Source organism: Martes martes (assembly GCF_963455335.1).
Source record: "Martes martes genome assembly, chromosome: 14".
Taxonomy (NCBI): Eukaryota; Metazoa; Chordata; class Mammalia; order Carnivora; family Mustelidae; genus Martes; species Martes martes.
The window spans coordinates 41,979,670-42,005,195 of record NC_137902.1 but is presented as its reverse complement, the minus strand read 5'-3'; the positions used below and the strand labels follow the sequence as shown (position 1 = coordinate 42,005,195).

Here is a 25,526-nt window from a genome sequence, read left to right as displayed (position 1 = left end):
ACAAAAAGGAAATTAGTCCTTTTTAAGTGTAAGCTTTTTTCAGCCTTTTAGCGGGCCCCAAGGATGATTTCTGAACAAGGAAGGGCATCAGAACTCACTGAGCAAGTGGTAGTTAGAATCCCTTTCATATTTGAAGGTCAAACGGCCATAGCTGACATGATTTAGATTCTTCAGCCACTCAAAGTAAGACACTGTCACTCCTCCAGCATTCAAGTAGAGATCCTATACACAGAAATACAGGGAAGACACCAAAGAAATGAGCAGATGATGGCTTTAGTAAATGCTTTCAGTGGACATCAGAGCTCCATTTTAGTATTGAAGCAGATCAGCCTTAAACTTCCCAAATATACCTTAGATTGTATCAGGAATTTCACACTTAAATTTAACAAACATCCTTTCCAATTCACTAGAGGTTTTTTCCATTTTGAAAAAAAAATAATAATAACTTTTTTGGTTTATTAACTAACAAGCATGTGATCAGCTTTGGTTATAGCGTGTTCTCCACCAAGCACTGGATTGCCCAAACGGTACCTCACCAGAAGATCAGCATTCCTTCTCCTACTATCTAAGGGCAGTCTTGTTTCAGCTAACCTGAGTTTCTTAAGTGCTTTTGACAAGAGTTTAAATGCATCACAAATCCACATTCACTTCCTCTTGCAAATAATCTGGTATCGACCCCAAGCTCACACACTGATCACCTAAGCACACATTCTTTCTATGAGCTTTCTGAGTAAAGCAGCAAGGGACATTTGAAATGCACAAGGTTAGAAATTATAGAAAAGCTTAGAGTTCAAGTGAGAATTCGTATTTCTAGCACAATATACATTATTTATATAACTGGATTCTTAAGCAGGCTAATACATACAAGAGCGAGCCTGAAGTTGGAAGAAAATGTTCAGGTCAAAGTGGAAACTGACAGGTCTTTTTTAATACACTAACCAGGCTTCTACTTTATTTTCTTTAAAGCGAAATAAAGATAAAAAATTCAGTATAGTTTGGGAAGTTAAGGATGACCCTTTTCCTCCCCAGTTCATCGCAGAAGAGAGTTAGGATTCCAAGTGCGTATAAAACCTGGCAAAAACGGATGACTTACGGGAATCACCATAATGTTCCTCTCCAGGAAGATCTTATCAGCCTCTGGAGTTGTCGGCCCGTTGGCACCCTCAGCAATAATCTGCGAGAGAGTCAGGACATACAGAAATGCCAGCAACATCATTGACTCCCTTCACCGGGTCCATGAGGGGTGTGTGTGTGGGCAGAACTCCAGTTTAAATTTAATTAATAAGAGTTATTTTGTTCTATAAATAAAGTATATAAAACTATTTTTCACCTTTCTATTTCCTTAACCGCTTTTTGGAAGTTTGGTTTAAGAGGAAACCCGTGGTGATGGACAGCTGCACAGCTCTGTGTATATACAAAGCCATTAAATTCTATACTTGGGTGAATTGTATGGTATGTGAATTATAGCCCAATAAAGCAGTTAAAGAAAAAAAAAAGGAGGAAAGCCAGTTAAGAGCTTTTCTGTGACCCTCAGGGTCATTCCACTCTGTAAGGTCCCAGTTCCACCAAGCTCTCACCTTGGCTTTGACTCGGGGTGCATTGGACTTGGTCAGCTGCTTCTCACTGGCAGCAGGGATCAGGATGTCACAGTCTGCTTCCAAAATGCTCCCTTCATAGGGCTTTGCCTTGGGGAAGCCCAGGATTGATCCATGTTGCTGCAATTGGTTGAGGAGTCAGAATTAATGGCGTGTGCACCACGGTTTCAGTGTTTATGATTAGCGCCCATGATCTGAAGACACATCTACTGAGAGCTCTTTGGATTACATTTTAAAAAGTAAATAATGGGGGTGCCTGGGTGGCTCAGTGGGTTAAGGCCTCTGCCTTCAGCTCAGGTCATGATCAAAGGGTCCTGGGATCGAGCCCCGCATCGGGCTCTCTGCTCAGCAGGGAGCCTGCTTCCTCCGCTCTCTCTCTGCCTGCCTCTCTGCCTACTTGTGATCTCTAACTGTCAAAGAAATAAATAAAATCTTTAAAAAAAATAAAAATAAAAAGTAAATAATGGAAATAGATATTAATAGGGCTTATTTCAACTTTACAATACTCAGGGTAGCCAGACTGTTCAGATGTTAGATTAACATACCAATTTGAAGTCTTCCAGTTCCTTTGGGTCAATACCATCTGGATTCCATATGCTCCCGTCAGACTCACCGACACCCACACATTTAGCACCAAAACGATGTAAGTATCTCATAGAGTGCAGGCCCACATTACCAAATCCCTATAAAGAACAATTACACATGACACAAAAACCAAGGTTTTAATACAGATGGTAAGAGTCGTATTTTGACCAAGACACAGTCTCTTCGTTTAGAGTCATTCTCGAAACCCTTTTGCTACAAGAAACAAATGTACTAGATGGCTTCTCTTCAGCAATCAATTTCTCTTTAAGAATGTGGAGCCCCAGGCTCTGTTATCTGTGACAGCGAGTCCTGAAGAAGTTCAGGTGGGTGCAGCCTTGTCAGCTTGTAAAGAAATGGCCCTAGTGTCAGTCACACCCCAAGTCCTCAGTCCCTGATGACCAGACGCCTTATGGTTGTAAAAATACTAAAGTTACTAACTGGGAGGAATACGAATTCTATTCTAACGTAGCATTCAACTTAATTTAGTTTGCACTCAGTAAAATAACCAAATACCAAGCAAATTCCTCCTGAAAGTTAAAATCTGGGTCATTGTGCAAACCTTTCCCCTTCTGAAAACAATTTCAATTTAAATATTGACCAAAAGAAGTTGGTGATAGTTTCATATTTATCTGCAAGACACTAAACGTGGTTCTAGTCACATGAATCATCAAGTGCATATTACTCTGGAAACATCCACTCTAACACTTAAGAGATTCAATAGAATGACCTTTTAAAAACTGCAAATCTAAAAACACTGAAAAACTTACTTTATGTGTATCAGTTATTCTTTAAGAGAACAAACATTTTTACCTGAACAACAAATGTTTTATCTCCAAACCCTGGTGTCATTCCTAAAATACTCATGTAAGAAGCTTCGTTGATGAAATTTTCAATCCCATGGAAGACTCCTCGGCCAGTAGCAGAGATCCGCCCGTGGATCCCGCCCTGACTGATGGGCTTACCGGTAACACAGGCATGGGCATTGATATCCTGCAAGAAAAAGTCAGAACTTCACATTTTTAACTAATTTACTCATGAGGACTATATGTGTGCTTATGAGTACACTTCCACCAATAGGGCTAAGTCGCATTTTTTCAGATTTCTGTTCCTAAAAAATATAGAATAAAACAGACCGTATTTTCATGGGGCTCCTGGGTGACTCAGTCAGTTAAGCGTTTGCCTTTGGCTTAGGTCATGATCTCAGGGTCCTGGGATCGATCCCCTCCATCAGGTTCCCTGCTCAGCGGGGAGTCTGTTTCTCCCTCTGCCTATGTTCCTCCCCCAGGTTGTGCTCTCTCTCTCTCTTTCAAATAAATAGACAAAATCTTAAAAAAAAAAAGAAAAAAAGAAAAAAAAAAAAAAGACCAGGGGCACCTGGGTGGCTCAGAGGGTTACGCTTCTGCCTTCGGCTCAGGTCATGATCTCAGGGTTCTGGGATCGAGCCCTGCATTGGGCTCTCTGCTCAGCAGGGAGCCTGCCTCCCCACCTCTCTCTCTGTGTCAAATAAATAAATAAAATCTTAAAAAAAAAAAAAAGACCATATTTTCCAATGGGAGAAACAAAGTTTTTAGGAACTTAACATCATTAGTATAAATAACAGTATCGCAAAAGCAGAGATAGTTCTGCTTAAAACTATTATTCCTTCAAAAGTATTTAAGTCCTATTAAGTTAGATATACATCTCACATGTCTCTTAAAATTACCACGTCACCAAAATAGAGAGAGCCTAAGTAGGAGGAGGCATTATGGTAGTCCGGGTTAGATGGGAAGACTCAATGTTGTAAAGATATTCCACCACCAAACTAATCCAGAAATTCAATAAAATGCCACTTTAAAAGATAATATTCAGTTTTACCTACAAGTGGATTAACAAAAGTAGTCAAGAAATTAAAAAAAAAAAGATAAAATAACTAAGGGGTTTGTGGGGCATTCTGGAATGCCTACCAAATAAAAATACCCATTAACTCAAAGATTCTACTTCTAGGAATTCAAATTTTTGTGTATTTAGTGTATCATTTGAGTTAGGAAAAACAAAAAGGTGCATGTGGGCCAGACAGAGAGGCTGCTGCCTACATGTGGGTGGAGGCCCTCTGGGAGGCAGGGAGAGTAAGTCTTCACCACCCATCCTCCCTTACTCTGAACTGACAGTGTATTCTTATTCAGAAACAACTATCATTAGAAAGAAACAAAAGGCTGGGGAGAGCTTTCCTTCCAAGGTGCATCCACCAGAACAGTTCTGTAAGAACCAGAACAGTGCAGAACCCACAGACTTGATCAGTGGGACAGGAAAACTACACGGTCCTATTATATACAGGAAATCAACATAAAAAGGAAGCATTTTAAATCTGTCGGTAAAGTACAGACTAATAAACTTGCGGGGCAAACTGCTACCCGCGGAAAGCAGGATGGAATGCTTCACCTCACACTATAGTCCCTACCCCCAAACAGAGGTAGCTGGGTGAGGTAAGAAGCAACCTGGTCTTTATCCGTATTTTTTCAACTATTTTTACAGAGGTAAGTTAGAACCATATTGACTCTAAATTGCCAACAAAAAGAAGAGTTAAAAAAATCAAAGAAAGCAGTCCAGTAAAGTAATTTACAGAAATTAGTAGTTTTCCCACAGTTCCCTTCATGAATAATTAACACCATGAACACAGAATTAGGAACCTAGTGCCAAATGCTTTTACATAGTGCAAATGCGAATGCTGGAGCCTTGGGCAATCCCGAGTGAGGTCGGCCCGGGGCCAGCCGCCCAGCTCCCAGCACACCTCACTGTCCCGGCAGCCTGGCGACAGCACACCCTCCCTCCAGGACCTGCACTTCTGGGCAGGATTAGACCAAAGTTGAGGCGTGTTTAACTTTGTATCTGGAAATTAAGTTAAGACAGACAGTGGCTTCCTTACCTTAGGCCCTGATTTTGGATTTCCTACCACTTTAAGAAGAAGGAAGTCTTTTGCCAAGGTTTAGCTGGCAGTGCCTCACAACTTTCTTTTGTGGTCACCACTGGGGATAAGCTATGAATAATGAATACACTGCCTACTACTTTGCACTATGCAGTCTACTGTCTTGCTTAAAGGGAACCAGAGACTATCCAGAGCTCATTTAGTATCAAAAGGTGACGTGGAAAAAGCAGCATTGTGGGAAACGGCAGTTAAAACCAAAATTCTCTGAAGTGTCTCAAAATGCTCTTGTTTTATTTCAGGGAATTTATGCAATTTACCTGCTATAATATTTATAATATTTATTGTTTTGTGTATTTTAGTAAGGAGGGGGTACTATTCTAAGTGCATTATATTACCATTCAATTAATCCTCATTAGCTGCTATTACTGCTGTCATCTTACATACAAGACAGAGGCACAGTGAGCTCAAGGCGCCTGCCACAGGTCATGGAGCTGGCGTGTGAGGAGCCAGTTCTAAATCCAGCTCACGCCCCCAACCACAAGTCTGAGGTCATCAGGACCTCAGACCAGTGTGTGAGTTCTGCACTGTCTGCTGCAGCCCCCTTCCTTCCCTGGGGGGAACAGTTCTCCTCTTCTCCAAGGCTCATCTTTCCACTAGGACCTCCCCCTACCTTTTAAAAAAAGGTTTCATTTATTTACTTGAGAGAGAAAGAATCTCAAGCAGACTTGGCACTGGGCCTGGAGTGTGATGTGGGGCTTGATCTTAACACCCTGAGATCACGACCCGAACTGAAACCAACAGTCAGATGCTTCAGTGAATGCGCCACCCAGGCGCCCCTCCACTAGGGGGCCTTTAAAGGAAAATTCATGAGGCCTTTATTCCCTTGGACAACTCTGCTAACTCTTCTGTCTGTTATCGTTCTCGTGCGGTCTCTTGCATGGCTGAATCTGGGGCCCCGCAGTCAACTTGCCAATATCATCAACAACAATAACCTTTCTCTTTGGGCAACAGCCACTTTTCAAGTTCCCGCTCTGCTGTCCAGTGCCATTTTTCTCAGTGAAGGCTACTCTTCATGCCCTATTTCCCTCCTTGCAGCCTGGCTCCAATCACGGTCCCACAGAGGATCTAGTTGCTAAACTTGCCTCTTACCAGAAACCCCTCCCTTGACATCACCATGTGGAGCTCAGTGCTTCCCGTTCTGCAACGGATTGCCTTCCCTCTAAATCACTCTTCCATTTGGCCATCTCTCCAGCTCCAGTGGAGGCCAGTTTCCCTTCCCTTTGGGGCTCCTGTAGGGTCTCCTGCCCCCAACAATCCCATTCTGTGCTACGCACAGAGTAAAGCTCAAAATGCCGCCTGCCTGCTTCTAGTTAGCACCCTACCGGCTTCCCTCTGTTTTCAGGATGAAGACCAAAGTCTTTGCTGTCACTCCTAAGTGATGATGTGGTCTCACACTCCCCGACTGGCTTCTTAGGCTCTACTCTCCCGCTTTCCATGCTGGCTATCACAGTCTTCCCTCAATCTCAAGTTCACCTCTTCTGCACTCCAGAATTTAAACCAGTGGCTCCTTCTGCCTCCAACACTCGCACCCCCGCCCCTTCCCCAGTGGATCCTATTTGTCGTTCTGAGTGCAGACCGGAAGCTTACTCCTTCAAGGCGGCCTTTTCTAATCTCACCTGTGAAGGCTTGGCCAGGCCCTATGACGCCTTGTCCCAGCATCAGAAATCCCCCTGCTCCCATTTATTCCAAATGCACTGAATACTTCGCTTGTTTGGCATGTATATATTTTTAATGAGTCTTTTCAATTCCCTTTCTCTTCCTACTCCTTGCATGGTTTTCAAGGTTCCATCCGTTTCAAGAACAGAAAGTAGCTTTCCTTCTTGTGTTCTGTATTAGCAGCACCATTTCTGCTCAGTCCTCCAGACTCAAGTCCTCCTGGTTCTCTTCCTTGGTAACAGGCCCCCACTCCAGTCCTGCGGGGTCTATCATGTGCCTGTGCTTCTCCCCAGCCCCCAAAGCCCCCAGGCTCCAGTGCAGCCCAACACCACCAGCTCAGTCTCCCTTAAAAAGAGTCAGACCCAGAGCCTCCCCTCTGACTAGCCAACAAAACAAAAAACCAGGGCTTGGGTATTTTTGTCTTGGTTCACTTACTTCTTCACTCTTCTATTACGCTTCAAAATAAGCCTCATCTCCAGATAACCTGAGTTTTTCCTCCTACCCCGACGCTCCCCCCCACCAATGTCCGTGTTTAAATCCTACCCATTTTCCAGGTCTAGCCCAGATACCTCATCCAGGAAGCCTTCTTTCAGAGATGTAACTGCATCCTTGTATTATCCCATCTCCTGACCTTATGGGTTTATGTGTCCAAATTCCTCTTTAAATGAAAGCTCTTTGAGGAAAGTCAGAAATGAATGCTTATCCCTTCTAGCGTCTTGTACCACGTCCTGCCCTGCCTAGCAGGTGATTGTTTCTGAGGTCCCATCCCCAGCTTTCAGGACAGGGCAGCATATAAGTGAAAGCCCAGTTCGTGTTCACTACATTTATGGTTTATGTCAAGAGAGACAGAAGTAAAATAATATCCAAATCAAGATACAACTGAAGGGGAGAAGAGCCCAGTGAATTCTCTCCATCCACACACCATCAGCTTGTTATTTCTTACAGATAGCAAACGGAGCCCTCAGGGTACTCACATAGTGCCCTATGGTGCTGGCGTAGGTGTCCGCAATCCAGGACATCTCCCGCTCACCCGTGCTCATGTCTGGGGCAGGCACATCAATGCCAGGACCTGGGGGCACAAGGAAAAGGCACTGTACCAGCTTTTAAGGTCCACTCATCTCAAACACATCGATCCTTGTAATTTTCTACCATAACAAAGCTACCATGGTTAGAAAACTTGAGATTTCATCCGGTAACTACTTGAAGCCATAGAAATACTCGTTAAACATTTCACTACAAAACTTATACACATGCAATGTTACATGGCAATTTCTCCATCTGGCGTTTCTTTGCTCTGTTTGGAAGTTAGCTCTGCGTGAGACACATAAGCCACTCGGCTGGACTTCTGACTACGTGAGCATAAGCAGATCAGTGTACTCCCCTTGACCTCAGCTCCATGAACTGCAATTAGAGAGAGCGGTACCATCCTGCCCTACACAAGGATGACTGCTGTGGTTAGGGAGTATCTGTGTATGAGACAGCACAGAAACATACTACTTACTGGGGGCACAAGCCCTTCCCACCAGGGAGAAAAAGAAAACACACACACTGCTGAAGCAATTGTGGTAAGCCCCATAATACTTTCACTCGTGCTTTGACCTGTTCATCAAAGCTTACTCTATGTACATATAGTTCCAGGCCTCGGCTCTGAATTCCTCAGATCATAGCAAATTAGAAAGGTTGAAGATAATAGAAGTTAGTCCACAGGCAGCAACAAAGGCCAGGGACAGCACTAACACTGATAGCCAGCCTGAGATCTCAGGTAAAAATGTGTGAGGTGACACCCCCCCTCATCTGTCAAGGGAGGAATACACAGAAATACCCCCACCAGAACAGTAAAAATCAAAACACCTTTGATACTTAAAACTTAAAACACGCTGTATCTACATAAAGAATTATTATGCACCCATTAAAAAGCTTGTAACCCTCACCAAAACACAGTATGTGGGGAAAAAAAAAAGCAGGTTTCGTATAGTACATAGTAAAAGCAGGTTTTGTAGAGTACCGTAGAATGTGTTCCCATTTATGTAACATCCTTTCTTTCTCTCTAGCTACATCTCTGTACAGTATCTATGCATCTGTTTCCGTGTGTATATACAGTACATGGGCACAGGTTTGGAAGGATACGGTTACCTCACACTTGCTCACTATGTTTCCATTATCAGCCTTGTTTATAACTTTCTATATTGTTTTAGTTGTCTAATACAAACTCATTACCTTTATAAACAGAAAAACACAACTTGAAAAATGGTTCAGCTACGAAGTCTTCCAAAGAAAGCTCTTCCTAAGGCCTGCACTTGAGTTCTGTATTTTTCACTTTTTAACCAACTGAACAAGGTACATTTTATTTTATTTTTTAAAAGATTTTACTTATTTATTTTAGAGAGAGAGAGAGAGAGACCAAGCATGAGAAAAAGAGCACAAGCATGGGGGAGGGGCAGAGGGAGAAGCAGACTCCCCATGGAGAGGGACCACACCCACAGTTGCACCCACAGCTGCCAGCAGATGCTTAACCAACTGAGCTACCCAGGCACCCAGAGAGGAAAGTACGTTTTAGTATTTTCCTACACTGCCCAGGTTGTGATGCAATGGATACATAACCCGTCTACAATAACTTGGAAATGGTCAGCTTGCTTTTCACACTCCTGTCCCGCCCCCAGCCAATCTGTCATTCTCCTGCGCCCCAGCACACTTTCCCTTAGGCAGCTTCTAAATCTCATGAAGTCTAACTTCCCCAAACTACTCTCCCCCCATATAACTCTACCTGGAAGAGGTAATGCTCCATCCTGGCCTCCCCCTTTGACAAAAGGGCTCTATTATTTCCATGTGCTCAGTGTCCATTCCCTGAGAACAACAGACTTCAAAGATGTTCATAAAGATTTGTTTGATCATACTGCTTTTCTCCCAAGGTATAAATGAAATTGCTTCTGAATCCTTCTAGAGGCATCTACAAAAGTTTTCTTTTTTTTCTTTTTACCAATATCAAGTGTCAAGTAAGCTTGTTGCAGGGTGCCTGGGTGGCTCAGTGGGTTGAGCCTCTGCCTTCGGCTCTGGTCACCATCTCAGGGTTGGGCTCTCTGCTCAGCAGGGAGCCTGCTTTCCCCTCTCTCTGCCTGCCTCTCTGCCTACTTGTGATCTCTGTCAAATAAATAAATAAAGTATTAAAAAATAATATTAAATTAAAAAAAAAGTAAGCTTGTTGTGACAAATCCCAATTCCAACTGGAGAAAGCCTACTGGCAAGGGGCAAGTTTGAGGTACAGTCCGTAAACTGGAAATGTACCACAATAAACTGCTTCTTAAAAACCTTGATTCATCGGGGCGCCTGGGTGGCTCAGTGGGTTAAGCCTCTGCCTTGGGGCTCAGGTCATGATCTCAGGGTCCTGGGATCAAGCCTCGCATAGGGCTCTCTGCTCGGCGGAAAGCCTGCTTCCCTTCCTCACTCTCTGCCTGCCTCTCTGCCTACTTGAGATCTCTGTCTGTCAAATAAATAAATAAAATCTTTAAAAAAAACAAACAAATAAACAAAAAAAAACACCTCGATTCATCTAGACAGCCTAAGGTGAGACAGCTCTCCCTACCCAAAGCTGAAATATTATTAGGCTTTTGAGTTTTCTACTCCACACAAAATCCAGGGATGCTCGGATTATAGGTAAATCCTGAATTACAGACAAATTCTCAAATACCTTAAAGAGAACAGGTCTGAAAGTCCATACTTTGTAAAACAGGTACCTAACCTCAGGAAAGCTAAAATGCCATCCTTCAATCCCACAACAGTATACAAAAAGATGAAAAAACGGCAAAGAGCACAGCTGCTTTAAGAGAACGTGAGCACAGGGCGGAGCTAAAGGCCAGTTCTGGTGCACTGAGATCAGGGGGAGCTAGAAAGATGGACACACTGGTTACTGTGCGGGAACTTCACAGTGTACACAGGTGGTATCTAAACTCATGCTATAGAATTAACACTGAACTTTAACAAATCTAAAAAGAAAAAAAAAAGACACAAGTGGAAAGAACACTTGCTAACTCATTCTCTGAGGCCAGTATTCTGATGTCAAGGGTCTCACAAAAAAAGAATACTGTTGACCAATATCCCTTAGGGCCGCCTGGGTGGCTCAGTGGGTTAAGCCTCTGCCTTCGGCTCAGGTCATGATCTCAGGGTCCTGGGATCGAGCCCCGCATCGGGCTCTCTGCTCAGCAAGGAGCCTGCTTCCTCCTCTCTACCTGCCTCTCTGCCTACTTGTGATCTCTCTCTCTGTTAAAAAAAAAAAAAAAATCTTAAAAAAAAATAGCATAAAAAAAGTACTTATGAGTAAATTTAACAAGTCGTGCAGGGTATGTGAGCTGAACTACAGACCATCACTGAAGGCAATGAAAGGAGCCGGAAACAACTGGAAGGATACTCAGTGTTCAGGGACTGCAACAGTCCTCAGACAGGTCTGCAAAGCCATTGCATTCCCTATCAACTGCCCAGCTGACGTGACAGGGCTAGGACTCAGAGCCAGGTGGAACACACACTCAAACTCCATGGAAAGAGAAGTCCCCAAATAAGGAAGCAATGACCTCAGTTCCAGAGGTTTGTCAGGACCAGTTCTGTGTCCTGGAGGGAGAGAGAGAATTCCTCCCCCCTCCCCCCAGTGCTAAAAAGCCTTCTGAGCCCAGCCATCAGGTTAGCGGCATTGTGAGTCAATGAGGCTTTTTGCTTCAGAAAAGAAGTCAAATTGCAGGATTTAAGCCTTCATTGTTTTGATCAATCACTTTTAACCTTGGGAATACAGAGAAAATGAAGCTGGTTACCGTCTAGATACGGGCAGTAAATACTAACGAATAAAGTCTGAAACCACTTAAGACTATGAAAGACATTGCATTTAAGCTAAGACGAAATACGATACAAAAATTATGAAGGCTGTCTAAAGGCTGAACATGACTGTAGTTCACCAAATCTGGGAAGCAGGAGGCATTTCTGTAAGGAAGTAGTTACCTCCCCCTCGTGTTTCCCTGGCTCAGTGACGGGACAAGTTCACAGCAGTGCTGAGAAGGGGGCATGCCAAGAATCCAAATGCCTTTAAAATGATCAAATCATTTAAACCAGGCCAAATCTGGTAAAGTTCTCGTGTTACTTATATTTATTTCTGTACTAGTTTATTTCATGCTCTTTTTCCCTAAGAAGAGGGTAAATTTCAAAATAAGGATATCTTAAGTTCATAGGAACATGTCAATGGTGGGGAGAATGCTGGGTAAGAAAACACAGGGGCAGCAAAACAGAAAAAGTAGATTTTCCTTCTTATTAGTCAGTCTTTATGTTACAAGGGCAAACATTCTGTTAAATACTTTTATGTTATTAAAACAAATTAGGATTCTTCTAAGCACAACAGAAGAAATACGGACTCAATTTGCTTGAAAAACTAAAGAGTAAATGATGAATAGTCATACTTCACAGCAAAGAATATTGCTATCCCACATGAAGACAGGACACAGATGACAGTATGATACAAAAACAGCAAGCCAATGAAGATCAGCACCATCAGAAATCTAGTGTTTGGCCAAAGAGCCTCGTGAGGAGTCCCGGGGAACCCTCTAACCAGCCAGTGATGGCAGAGTGAGCCACTGTGGGAGCCCCTCACCTCCCAGCCTCTGCTCACTCTCTGCAGGGGCACCCGGCTTTCGGCTTTTTGCTCTAACCCCCAAAGTTATCAGATTTCTCACTGCTATCACAACAGGATTATTATCATAAAAGTGCTTCTTTATACATTAGAAAATGTTTGTTAATACAGGCATTACTTAGTTCCTCAATCTCTATGGACATCACCACTGTGACTGTACAGGGAGCCAAGGTAGCAGTGGCCCCCTGGTGTCCACACTGCGTACCAAGAACCTGAACTTGCCTTGCAGAGACGCATCAAAACCAGGCCTGTGTGCGCCCACCACAGTTATCACAGAGCCCTGTTTCTCAAAGCAAAGGGGCAGTTCTACCCAGGTACATACAGACAAACACAGGAGTTAGATGTTCCTACTCTATGCACAAGCCTACAAGGTAACACATACCAATAAAGCCCTTCTTCGCCAGCTCCATGGTAAACCTCCTTGTGATCTTTTCCAATTCATTATCCTATAAAGGAAAAAATGAAAACAAAACAACAATGAAACAAATGTTTCTCACAGAAAACCACTGGTGGAGATAAGTAATAGTTGCATCATATTTTCTGTTTATAGGACATTTTCATATATCTTATTTTTTTTTTAGATTTTATTTATTTATTTGTCAGAGAGAGAGAGCACAAGCAGGCAGAGGCAGAGAGAGATGCAGGACTCCATCCTCCCAGGCCCCTGGGATAAAGACCTGAGCCTAAGACAGCGGCTTAACCCATGGAGCCACCTAGGCATCCCAGGACCTTTTCATACATCTTGTGTAGTAACCCTTCTAACTCATAAAGCTGGGATCTCCATTTCAAAGATAAGAAAATGACAGATCAGAAATTAGGTTATACAAATATCAGACAGTAGAACTGGGGCTCAAATCCCAGTTTCTGCTCTTTTTGTATTAATACAGCACCCTACACATAATCCCAATGGTATATAACAGCCAACTTAAGTTAATTTGCAATTGATAGGATAAATGATAAGATTTTTACTAAATTAAGGTATCTGTCACTAGACCTTGGGATCCGGACATAAACATCTCAGATCAGGGTGCCTGGAGGGCCCAAGTTGGTTAAGTGGCTTTGGCTCAGGTCATGATCCCCGCATCCTGGGATGGAGTCCCATGTCGGGCTCCCTGCTCAGCAGGGAGTTTGCTTTTCCTTCTGCCCCTCCCCTAATTCGTTCTCTCAATCTCTCTCTTAAATAAATAAAATTAAAACAAAACAACCCCCCCAAAACACCCTCAGATCATAGCAACATTTTAAATGTATACAGAGCATATTATATTTATATTGCAGAATATATGACATGGATATAATTGCCTAAGAATATGAAGGTATTAATTACCTTTTAACCAAGTGTAAAAATGATAAAGGACATTGATGTTAAGCAGGTGACCTTTACATGGCACCACACTCAATGAGTTAATTATTTACTTGTTTTTCCAGTCCTTTAAAAAGCAACAGGGGTCATTAATCTCACTGGTATGGGGGACACACAGAAACCCTGTAATTTCAAGTCCTTTGTGAGTGTCCATGTGCACAAATATCATTTTGATACTTACAGTATAGTTCTTGGGATTGATCTTAACACCAGCCTTGGCACCCCCAAACGGCACATCTGAAAGAGAAGGCTGCAAGTTGCTATTCCATACAAAGGACAAAAAAAGTCAAGAGGCAGAAAGCACTATGCAGTATTACAATAATTCAAATATGACACTTCAAGCTTGAACTTCAGAAAATTCAAGATATAAACCCACACTGATCTCTTAAAATGTATTTGAACTAAAATTCTAGTGGAACAGAAATGATAAGACTGGGCAAGTTATGATGCCTTTTTATTCACTGTGCTTTACTACTTCTAAAAGAAAAAATTTATTTTCTTTCTACTATGATTTGGTCTTATTTACTGAGCACGGAAAGGGATTTTTAAAAAGATCTACACTTAAAGAAAATCCAATTTGTTTCTATAAAAAGTTTTCCATTAAAAAAAAGAGACTACATCTTAAGACTAACTGAAAAATGATGTAAGCATTAAACGGTGCAACTTAAATAAACCCCTAAAAGTAACCCGCTGTGTAGACGCATTTCCGTAAAGCGTTATCAGGCAGCAGCAAAGGGGATCGCTTACCGACCACCGCACACTTGTAGGTCATCAGCGAGGCCAGAGCTTTCACCTCATCCACACTCACATCCATGCTGTAACGAATCCCTGCAGGACGAGAAAGAAGGGGATGGATTCAGAACGTCTTTTGGCTGGTGGAAAGGAAAAGTGCCAGAAGCTGAAATGTCCACACTTCCTGCATTTCTTACCCTGGTTACTTCCAAGAACACTTAGAGTAGCTCGTGATACAAAGTCAAGGAAAACCTAATGAGACACGTAGCAAGGGCTACGGATGAGTACGGAACTCGATTTTTAAGTATTCTGATAGTTAAGAGAGAAAGATTGGCGTGGGAGTACAGTTTTTGCATTCTGGTAGGAGTGGATAAGAGCATCAAGCAGTGTTCCTGGAGATGAACAGATGAGCCACAGTCCTGTCCTTGAGGGACTTACAGCGCAGTGGGACTTCACAAGACAAAAACTACCTTCAAATGAATGTTTCTAATGCTCTTAAGAAGGCAACTAATTCAGCGAAGTCGTATATTCTTTTACTTTTTGGCTTAGGTGATTTGGTGGCAAGGAGTTAAAAAATGTTTTCTTTCTGAGAGCAGATAAATATAAGCAAATGGATAGTCAACAGATCCAACAGATTCAACTTAGTATCAGGTGTCTAGTTCTGGCTTCAGACAAGTGTAGGAGATCCTTACCTCTTCCTCCCTTCACTCACTGCTAGCTTGTCAACCAAGAGATGAGAAGGTGACAGTCCTTTTTCAGCAATTCCCTCTGCTCTTTCTGCAAGGACGGGAAGAGGCCAAGCGACAGGGAACTGTGTCTTAATGTCCCTGTACTTGGGAGTGATTAGGTGTTTGGTAGAAGGGACATGGAGACTGAGTATGCCCACTACCCACTACTTTGGCTTTGGGGGTCCTGGTCACTCACCCTCCTGAGTTGTGTAGCATGAAGCCACCTTTCATCCTCTGTAGTTCATTGCTTCTCAAGCCCAAGGAAGAAGGCCAGAGTGAGGTTGATGTCTGCATGCTACTTGGGGCTCGTGGGCACTGTGTGTTTGTGAGCAACAAAAGATTCCTGAATGAAGCTGGGTACAACTTCCACTGAGAGTTAAAGTAATGGGGGACCTCAGGGATATCTCTTAAAGAAGAATTTTGGGAATAAAAGCTTTTTAGATAGAAATACACAATATTTCATAAACTAGCAGTTTGAGAAAACTTCCCTAATCACTTTTAAAAGCTGGCTTCTTATGTATTTCAGAAAATATCCATCTAAACACAAATGATACAGCTTAAGGGAATTTTATCTGTTGTATATGCTATCATAAAGGTCAAATTCTAAACCCGAACACATTTCTCTGGCTTATTAGAAAAATAAAATGATTACATTTAGAAAAGTGAGCTGTAAGAAGAGATCTTACATATAATGGGTTCTCAGATTATCTTGGAACAAATTTATGTTAGTGAAATTTTAGATGAGATATAACAATTTTTAAAAGAAGATCTAGTGGTGGGGGTACCTGGGTGGCTCAGTCGATTAAGTGGGTGCCTTTGGCTTGGGTTGTGATCCCAGGGGCCTGGGATGGAGCCCCACTTCAGGCTCCTTGCTCAGGGGGCAGTCTGCTTCTCCCTCTGCCTGCCGCTCCCCCTGCTTGTGCTTGCTCCCTCCCCCTTTGTGTCAAATGAATAAATAAAATCTTAGGAAGGAAGGAAGGAAGGAATTGTAAACAAAGAAGAAGAAAAGGATCAAGCCGCTATCTGTTGCTATAGAGCTTGCTTTCTTATTTTCTTCAGGCCTCTATTAAAACTTGCTTCACTCCAAGAGGCCCTTCCTGACCACGTTATTTAAAAAGCGCCTTCCTCATATCCACTCTCTAGTCACCTCTACCTTATTTAATGTTTTACCACTCACTTTACATTATATATATTGTTTACAGTCTTGGCTTCCCCACCTGGAAAGCTAGCACCATGAGGACAGACTTTATTTTGTTCATTGCTTTAATTCTTAGTACCTAACACAGAAAATGGCAAGCATGTATTAGGTGCTCAAATACGTGTAAATAAATATATGAGTATTTCTTGACTAAGGTGTTAAGACAGAAAGGCCATGGTCACTAAAAATTCTGACATGCCTGTAAGTTCTAAACAATTCACCAGCAGTGTCCGCATGTATTACCAAAGGGCTAGAAACTAGAAAGAGGCAGAAGTACCAGGTCCTAAAATGTACTCCAGACAAAAAAACAAAATAAATCTGTAGGTAATATTAAGATCAAACATTTCTTTCTTTAAAACAAAAAAAAATTCTGCTCAAACACCACAATGTGTTTTTAAAACCAATAAAACTGTTACTATGTATCATGCACATGACTCAGTGGAAACCTTACTAGGCCAGGGACCTGGGCCAGGTGCGGGACTGGGCACTTCCTAACCAAGTTGAGTCCCCCGAAGCAGCAACTGCTGTGGCCTGAGCCTGCTTACCTGGGGGACAGGGACACGGCGCTCACGGTTCGAATCAAGCCTGCACAGGACAGTACCTGCGTGCGGCCATAGCTTCAATCTTGGCCATTATCACTGCTACTGGAAGTATTACCGTGTGGTGGCAGATCAAGAAATTTAGGTTTTAAAAAGTCTAAACTGACAGGAGCTTAAACAACTTAATAAAACTCGATTTCATTACTTCTCAAGATAAATTCATGAAGGTAGAAGAAACAGTCTGCTATGAAGAGTTAGTATTTATATTACACACAAAGCACTTTTTTCATTGTTCTTTTAGAGCCCATGGAAGTGGTTGCTCAGTTATTTAATTTCCCTTGCTTTCTTTAAAAGAAAATCACCGGGGTGCCTGGGTGGCTCAGTGGCTTAAAGCCTCCGCCTTCAGCTCAGGTCAAGATCCCAGGGTCCTGGGATCGAGCCCCCGCATCAGGCTCTCTGCTCAGCGGGGAGCCTGTATCCTCATCTCTCTCTCTCTCTGCCTGCCTCTGCCTACTTGTGATCTCTGTCTGTCAAATAAATAAATAAAATCTTTAAAAAAAAGAAAAGAAAAGAAAATCACCTTAGTTTCAGGTATACCACACCAGAGTGACTAGACAAGCCTATACATTACGTTGTGCTCACAGTGTAGTTACCACATTCCTTGCTTTCTTAAGGGAGGGGGAAAGTTATTGTCCCTTATCCAGTGTTTTTAACTAATACTTTTGGTGGGAAACTGAAAACAGCTTGAAAGAGTAACATTCACAAATCTGAGAGCAATCCTATTATTCTAGACATTGATGCTAATTAGAAACTGGACTCCAGCTTGTACAAAACACTGTAAACAAAATATCTATTTTACTGCAGAAGTCCTGGAATGATATGAGTCAGAAACTGTACATGTATAACAAAAAACATGTTTCTGCTTGGACAGAACCCAGGAATTCTTGTTTGTAAAGTAAAATTTTCTTTCCGAGCCACACCCAGTCAGAGCTCAGCTACATGCCACGGAAGAGCAGCAGTTAGATAAACTACCTTTCACACCAGCCTATTTTGGCAGGCTACGAGCCCCTGAAGGAGTCCAGTGTACTGAGAGGCAGGAGCGGAACAATCAGGGGGATAAGCCCTGGAGCAGATGAAGGTGGGGGCAGAGGTGGACCCCGGAACCAACACACATGGCACTGCTGGGCTAAAGAAAAAACAGGTTTTCCTGGGGCGCCTGGGTGGCTCAGTGGGTTAAGCCGCTGCCTTCGGCTCAGGTCATGATCTCAGGGTCCTGGGATCGAGTCCCGCATCGGGCTCTCTGCTCAGCAGGGAGCCTGCTTCCCTCTCTCCCTCTCTCTCTGCCTCTCTGTCTACTGTGATCTCTCTCTGTCAAATAAATAAAATCTTTAAAAAAAAAAAAAAACAGGTTTTCCTTTCAGTTTTCTAATTAATCAGTTGATACACAAATGTTTTGACTTCTGGAAGCTGGCAGACACGTTAACACAGGGTTACTTAAACTGTTAGTCTGGGAAAAACTCTCCAATAGAGCCATAAAAAAATACTCTGTACTGTACCAATACTTGAGACAAAAACAGGCATCAGTACAAAGAATTCATCCACATCTAAGGGAAAGCTACACTTGCTTTTCTTCTCATGGGACTGGAAACCAAAGGTAATTACTAAAAATATACTGTCACCTAAAAATTCTTACCCACATTCTATTGGATATTAAGAGTATGAGGGCAAAAAAGAAGTCGCTCTTCACTGTATACAAAGCCAGTCAGTTATGAGATACCAACGCAAGTGGGGTGAGTGAGGGACCAAGCAATGTGACATATACTTGATGTGACACTGACTACCCTGAGTTAGGACAGTCACCACATGTTATGCTTCAAAGTTCTGAAAGGGGGAAAACAGAGCATTTCTGAATGCCTCCAGTATTTCAAGAATACAGAATTTGAAGACAAAGTTGTTCAGTAAAGCCAAATAACAGGTAATACACACACACACACACACACACCAGGAAAGCTTAAAATGTTTTAAACCAAAATGAAACAAGGATCTTAGGTGCAGTCTGATATTTTTACTTTTTCTAAAACCACACTTTTCCTTCTTTCCTGTGGGATGGGTAGTATGGCAGAGAAGGCTAAAGGTGAGTCGGGACAGGCCAGGACTGGATGGGGGCACAAGGATAGAAACTAGAAGGACCCCAAGTTTTATTGCAGGAACTGAGAAAAGCAAATCAAGACTTTTTTCTTTCCTAAAGTCCTACAGCACTACCTGTCAGCCTGTGCTGCCATTAGCACTACTAGGGTTCAGGAGGAGGCTAACTGGGTCTCTGAACACAGCACTGGCAGGCATCACGCTGGAGGTGAACACGTGCAGTGAAAAGCAGGAGTCCACGGTTGGCCAAACCAGAACAGGAACTGGGTGATTACACATGTGTCATTAGAAACAGGGTCTAAAAATCGGGGACCACATTCTGACCGGCCCACAGAGTAACTTGAACTTCTAGTTCACCAGAGGAAACTGAAGAAATAGCATCCATGACAAGGTTTATCATCTATCAAACAAACCTGGTCAAGTTGGAGGAAGGGATGGTGACACAGCTTTGAAATCAGACCTTTCATTCTGAAGAGTAATCAACTCTACCATACAGTTATTTTAGGCTAACGGGCATCCAGATGTTTCAAAAGAACATTAATAACAGGCATACATCTGCATGCTACACAACACAGAGCGCGCCTCTGCCTTTTGACTTAATGACCAAAGAGTCTCATCCTCGAGAGTCTCATGATCAGTATACAGCACATTCTTCTAGGAGAAACAAAAAACAAAAGCAAAAATTAGCTGAAGTTGCTCTAGTGATGAAGAAACCACACCGGCTCCTTACTTTGAGAAAAGATTCCGTGAAAACCACAACTGAGTAGCTTCAATTTTTTTCCTTTCGCTAGCTGACTCAAAACCAAAAACAGACAAAAAAGCTCCTAGCAACTGAGCCAACATTGTTTTTTTTTATGATGAATCATTAACTGAACAGATTCACGAAAACTCAAATGGTTTTAAAAATTACTTGAGGGACGCCTGGGTGGCTCAGTGGGTTAAGCCGCTGCCTTCGGCTCAGGTCATGATCCCGGGGTCCTGGGATCGAGTCCCGCATCGGGTTCTCTGCTCCGCGGGGAGCCTGCTTCCTCCTTCTCTCTCTCTGCCTGCCTCTCTGCCTACTTGTGACCTCTGTCTGTCAGATAAATAAATAAAATATTTAAAAAAAAAAAAATTACTTGAACTAAGATCTTTTAATAGGGCTTGATTTATTAAAAATTCAATTTCCAACTGTATTCTATCTCTTTTCAGAGAGATTCTGAAGAGTTCTACCACAAGCACAGAACTCACAGGAAAGCAAAAAGAGCTGAGAATTCACAAAATGCATGCACTAACCCTCCTGCCATCTACTCCTGAGAACACTTCTTTTCTCACTTAATACTAACATAAACTCTAACGTGCAAGACAATGGCATACCTTAATTATTAATGAAGAGAGGAGGGCAAGCAGCAGTGAGGAACCACCACAGAAAATATGGGAAGTCTCAGATAAAAATTCATCTGGCACTGCGGAGAGCGTTTTGTTCGGGAGCAAAGGAAAGTCATACCTTTAACTGCTTTGACAGTGTCCCTGTGTGTGTACAAAGGCAGGGAAACCCCATTATCAAAATCTTTAAGTGTTTTGAAGAGACAAACTTCGTAAGTTCTGGGAAACATATGTTTAGCTGATGCTGGAGAAATGAAAAATATTTCACTTCTTCTTTTCATTAACATTTAGAAGTTTCAACACGTGTTCATCCAAACTTAAACACAGAAAAAACTGAAATCTCCCCTATCACTACATAAACCCCATCTTTTCCTTATGGGTGACCATTCTTAGCGATTTAAGAGAGAGAGAGAGTGTGTGCGTGTATGTGTGTGTATACATATCCTCCCAAATCATTTCCCTGCACTTAAATACGTACTGTCTATTGAATGTGCAGCTTTGTCTTGTACTAAGTATTGAACTTACTGCCCAATAGATGGAGGGAAGATTATGGATTAAGACGGGGGAATCTTGTTCACTGGTTTCACAGACTGCTTATTCTGCTAATAGCAGTAAACTTAGTCTCCCCTTCTCACCAAATAGGTCTTGGAAACGATGCTAGGGTAAAAGTGTTGAATATAAAATCGGACGACATTTAGGAAAACATAAAGGTAACTTGTTATAAAAAGGTTCAAAAGGTAAAGGACTGACATTACAGATATCCAGTTTCATATAAATAATGAATAAGTCTAGGTGATATCTGAGATGGATCGTAAGAGCAGGAAGAGAATTAGAGGGAGACAGAAGACAGGGGCTAGACAAGCACCACAGGCAGAGTGTACTTTGCCAGAGTTAAGATCGAGAAAATACATATGCCTGTGTTTCCAACTGTCCTAAGATCATTTTATACCCGATCTCCTTTAATTTAAAAATCCAGCCCTTTTTCCTAATTGCACTTTCCGGGTAGCTGATACCTCCCATTTCCCTAATGGCGCCTCAGGCTAGAAATAGAGGCGTTATATCATTTTCTGTTCCTCTGCTGCCTGGCCTTCTGGGCCCTCCCAGAGTTATCATTATCCACCCAACAAGCATAAAGGGAAAGTTGTTTCTGCTTGTACACTTCTGACACCAAATGTGTGGGTTTTCCACACCAACAGCCAGTTCTCCAAATCTCTGTGGGCACCAGCTGATTGTTGTACACAATTTAACCCAATTCTGACACTGGCTACCTGGAGTCAGCACAGACTCCACAGATTAAGGGTTTAGTCCCATAAGACTGGCCTTCGTCTTCATCCCAAGTATTGCATGCTCAGGGTACCCAGGCTTTTGTCCAACTTGGCAACAAACTGGGGCTCCCATGACTCCCTCCTCAGGTTTGATAATTTCCTATAATGGCTCACAGAACTCAAGTGAACACTTTACATATGTTCACTGGTTTACTATAAGGGTCCTGAGTATAGCAGCTTCCATCCTTGTGTAACAGGTGTGCCATCCTCCTGGCACATGGATGAATACCAGAAAGCTCTCAGAATCTAGTCGTTTGGGATTTTTATGAAGGCTTCCTCACGTAGGCATGATGGCTGTTAACTCAATGTCCAACTCCTCTCACCTCCACGGAGAAGGATAAGGGATGGGGCTGAAAGTTCCAAGCTACTCATCATGGCTTCATCTTTCTGGTGGCCAGCTGCCATCCTGAAGCTATCCAGGAACCCACCAAGAGTTGCCTCATTAAAACAAAAGATGCTCCTATCACCCAGGAAATTCCAAGGGATTTAGGAGCTCTGTGTTAGGAACTGCAGTCAAGACCAAATATTAGGACAAAAGAGGCTCTCAGCACCTCTATCACTCTATCACTTGTAAAATTACAAGGATTTTAGGAGCTGTGTGTCAGGAACCAGGGACAGAGACCAAAAAAATATTTATCATGCCATGAACCCTCACTTTCCCCTATTTACACACACACACAAAAGCTCTCCCTATGACCCCATCACACAGTCCTGCCTCTTACCTGGGCTTAATCAGTCACTCTCTATTTCTCTTTATCTAAAATCATCTTTCCCCCATCCAAATCCTATCCAGCCCTCCCTGATTACAGATCAAGAGGGTCATTCCCTGGTATTTTCTTTTAACTCCTACTGTAGCAACGCACTGTTGAGTGTTCCCAACTGTGTCATTTACTGACTAGTTCTGGGAAAGGAAAATGTAGAAACAGAATACTGAGCTAAAAGCAAAAGGAGAATGCCACAGATACCATAAGAGATTTGGGATTCTGTTCTATTCTATGAAAATAAATTAAAAGACATCGAGAAAAAAAAAATCAGCTTTGATTTGTTAAAGCTTTCTTATGGATAGTTCCTCCAGCAAAGAGCACAGTACCTGACAGACCAGGGATTAAAATGCCTGTAATGAACAGGTTAACTATCAGAAATCCCCAGGAGTTAAGGAATGCTCCTTAATTAAGCGTAACATTTAAAGCTCTTGCCTGCAGGGAAAACACATAATGGAAAAATTGATTTATCTGAAATATAATCAATAGCTCATAGTGAACACGGTCCTTATTCAGTAAACCCCCAATATGGGGACTTTCACCCTTGACTACTTACTATTCCCTTGCAGTTTCTCTCATGGTAAAAGGGATTAAAAACAACAAGGAGTCCATGTACATCCTAAGGCTCAAATGTGCAAAATGCTTTTTTTTTTAAAAAGGCCCATGTCCATGTATTTATGACGATGATATATGGCAAAAGGAGTCACACTACTGACAACCTTTATAATTTTCATTTGGGTCATCTTTCACATTTTTCTCTAGCCAAGAATAATCCAGAGAAACAGCAATTCATGATAAACTGTAACTTTTGAGTTTTTAAGGAAGAGGCACTCAGAAGAAAGCCTTGTTAAAATGATTCCTTTGAAAACCCTTCAAGATCCATGTTCTAACACTCTGGTAGGGAAAGGAGCTCTCCTGACTGTCACATCAAACTGTTCAGCATTACAGCTCTTCAAACCTTTCAGTGGAAAACTCTCATTAGGAAGTTCTTTCACGGCCGATTGGAATAAATGGGCCTGTAAAGATTCCAGATATGAGCGAGTTTTATATGCACAGCTGCTGGAATATGCAAGCATTTTCTAGGAAGGGAGGCCTTCTAATAGCTTTTAACACATTTCAAATGATCCGAAGTGTTTGGAGTCCTTGTACTGAGGGTATGACATGGTTCTCAGTCACTGCTTAGGATATAACTTGTCATTTTTTTTCATGTGAATAGATCCCAAACAATAATCATTAAGAAGATGGGTGCTGGAGCCAGAGGATGGGAGCCTGAACCCCAACTCTGCTACTTAAATTGGGTGGGGGTGTAACCTTACTGGAGGGCTCTTCGCTTTTCAGCCCCAGTATCCCTTTTTCAAAGTCGGGGCAACAGTGTGTTCATGAGGTTGTTGCGAAGAATAAAAGCGATGATGCATGAAAACCTCTTAGCAAAATGCCTGGTGTCCACAGAGAGCTTAACAAATGTGAGCTGTTAGGTCACCCCTTGCTTTGCCAGTTGACCTGTGTGGAGACAGATCTCTCAGGTGCTGCTGCCTTTGGGAAAGGAAATTAAGATCTGGAGCAGCCTTCTCCCAGGACACCACTCTGCCCTTGGTGAAACCTATCCTGCCTTTAGCCATAGTATTTCATACACCAATGCTTCAGTCTTTTTTACAGTGAGTCATCTACATTAATTTCTGCCTCTGGAAAGGGGAAAACATTGCTTCACTGGGATAGCTAGGTCAGTTTTAGGTAAGAACTATGGACAGAAAATTGTTCAGTTATTTCATGGGAAAGAGCTGGACAGAGTTGGTTCATTTTTCATTTTATAACCGTTATCACTATTTGAGTATCTGAATGATATACAGCTATTTTAACAGGAGTTTCTTGGATTACAGCCATCATGGGCTATTTATGAATCAATGTTCTTCACTGCGCTGATGTAAGAGGTTTTTTTTTTTTTTTTTTGTATTATGAAAATCTAGTATTATGCAAAATAAATGGGAAAAAAAGTCCCACAACATCCTGGAAATCCTATGTCAGGCTATTGCCTAGGAATTCTTCAACAAACCAAAGCTAATTATTTTGGTCTTTATTGGTTCTTGGCAGAACTCTCAGCACCTTTAAACATCACTGGACAAAAACAATTTTCTTAAATAATCTAAATTATTATCAATAGCTGTATGCCACCTAATTTCTTCCCTCTACAAACCAGAAAGTTCACGTTTGATTTTTACTTCTTCTACTTAAAATTTAAACACTGCCAGTTTTATTGAAGTTTAATATACTGGTACTTGTCCTCTGATTTTTGATGCCCCAATTCCTGCAATGTGTTCTCTGTGTAATGAATGGGCAGTGTCTGTGCTCCTGCATACGGGCTTTCTACTGCCAGGGCCAGCCACCTACATGGATTCACCCCAAGTGAGGGGAAGACTGAACCGCCTTCTCATGCATCCCATGTGATGCATTTGTCTCCACCACATTCCTAGCTCCTCATTCTCTAGTATATTGGGGTGGGGGTGGGGGCAGTCAAGGGCATTTGGCTTCCATGAAATTCAAAGGCCTCTATCACGGCAACCCAGTTCTGGATTTAATTAAAAAGGATTAAAAACAACAGCAGGAGCAGCAGCAACAAAACCCTCAGGGATGAGGGCTAGGGCGAGAACACATTACAAATCACTTGTCTTTTAACAGAATTTTCAGACTGCGTTAAATTCTAAGTTTATCTACAAAGGCTACATTTTCTCTTGTGGGAACAGATGCGGACACACGCTCACACTTCAAGAATACTGAGTGTGAGCATTTATTCAAAGTTACCCACGTTCTGACAGCTGTCAATCTGGCACAGCAGAAATAAGTCAGAAACATTTTTTCCCAGTGAAGGCAGAGCATGTGTCATTTTTAAACAGTATCAGTACTTTCTACACTCTTCCT

General features: G+C 42.2%; 1 protein-coding gene across 1 annotated transcript in view; it reads right to left on the bottom strand.

Annotated features, from left to right (window-relative positions):
* The window catches only part of GLUD1 (glutamate dehydrogenase 1), a 37,667-nt gene that overhangs the window by 7,445 nt on the left and 4,696 nt on the right, over positions 1-25,526 (bottom strand). Inside the window, exons 2-10 of the mRNA XM_080823739.1 lie at positions 14,568-14,648; positions 14,002-14,057; positions 12,843-12,906; positions 7,773-7,867; positions 2,991-3,170; positions 2,141-2,278; positions 1,578-1,715; positions 1,094-1,174; positions 99-222 (exon numbers count right to left, since the gene is read on the bottom strand). Of these exons, the coding sequence (XP_080679865.1) occupies positions 99-222; positions 1,094-1,174; positions 1,578-1,715; positions 2,141-2,278; positions 2,991-3,170; positions 7,773-7,867; positions 12,843-12,906; positions 14,002-14,057; positions 14,568-14,648 (957 nt within the window). The remainder of the gene's footprint in view (positions 1-98; positions 223-1,093; positions 1,175-1,577; positions 1,716-2,140; positions 2,279-2,990; positions 3,171-7,772; positions 7,868-12,842; positions 12,907-14,001; positions 14,058-14,567; positions 14,649-25,526) is intronic.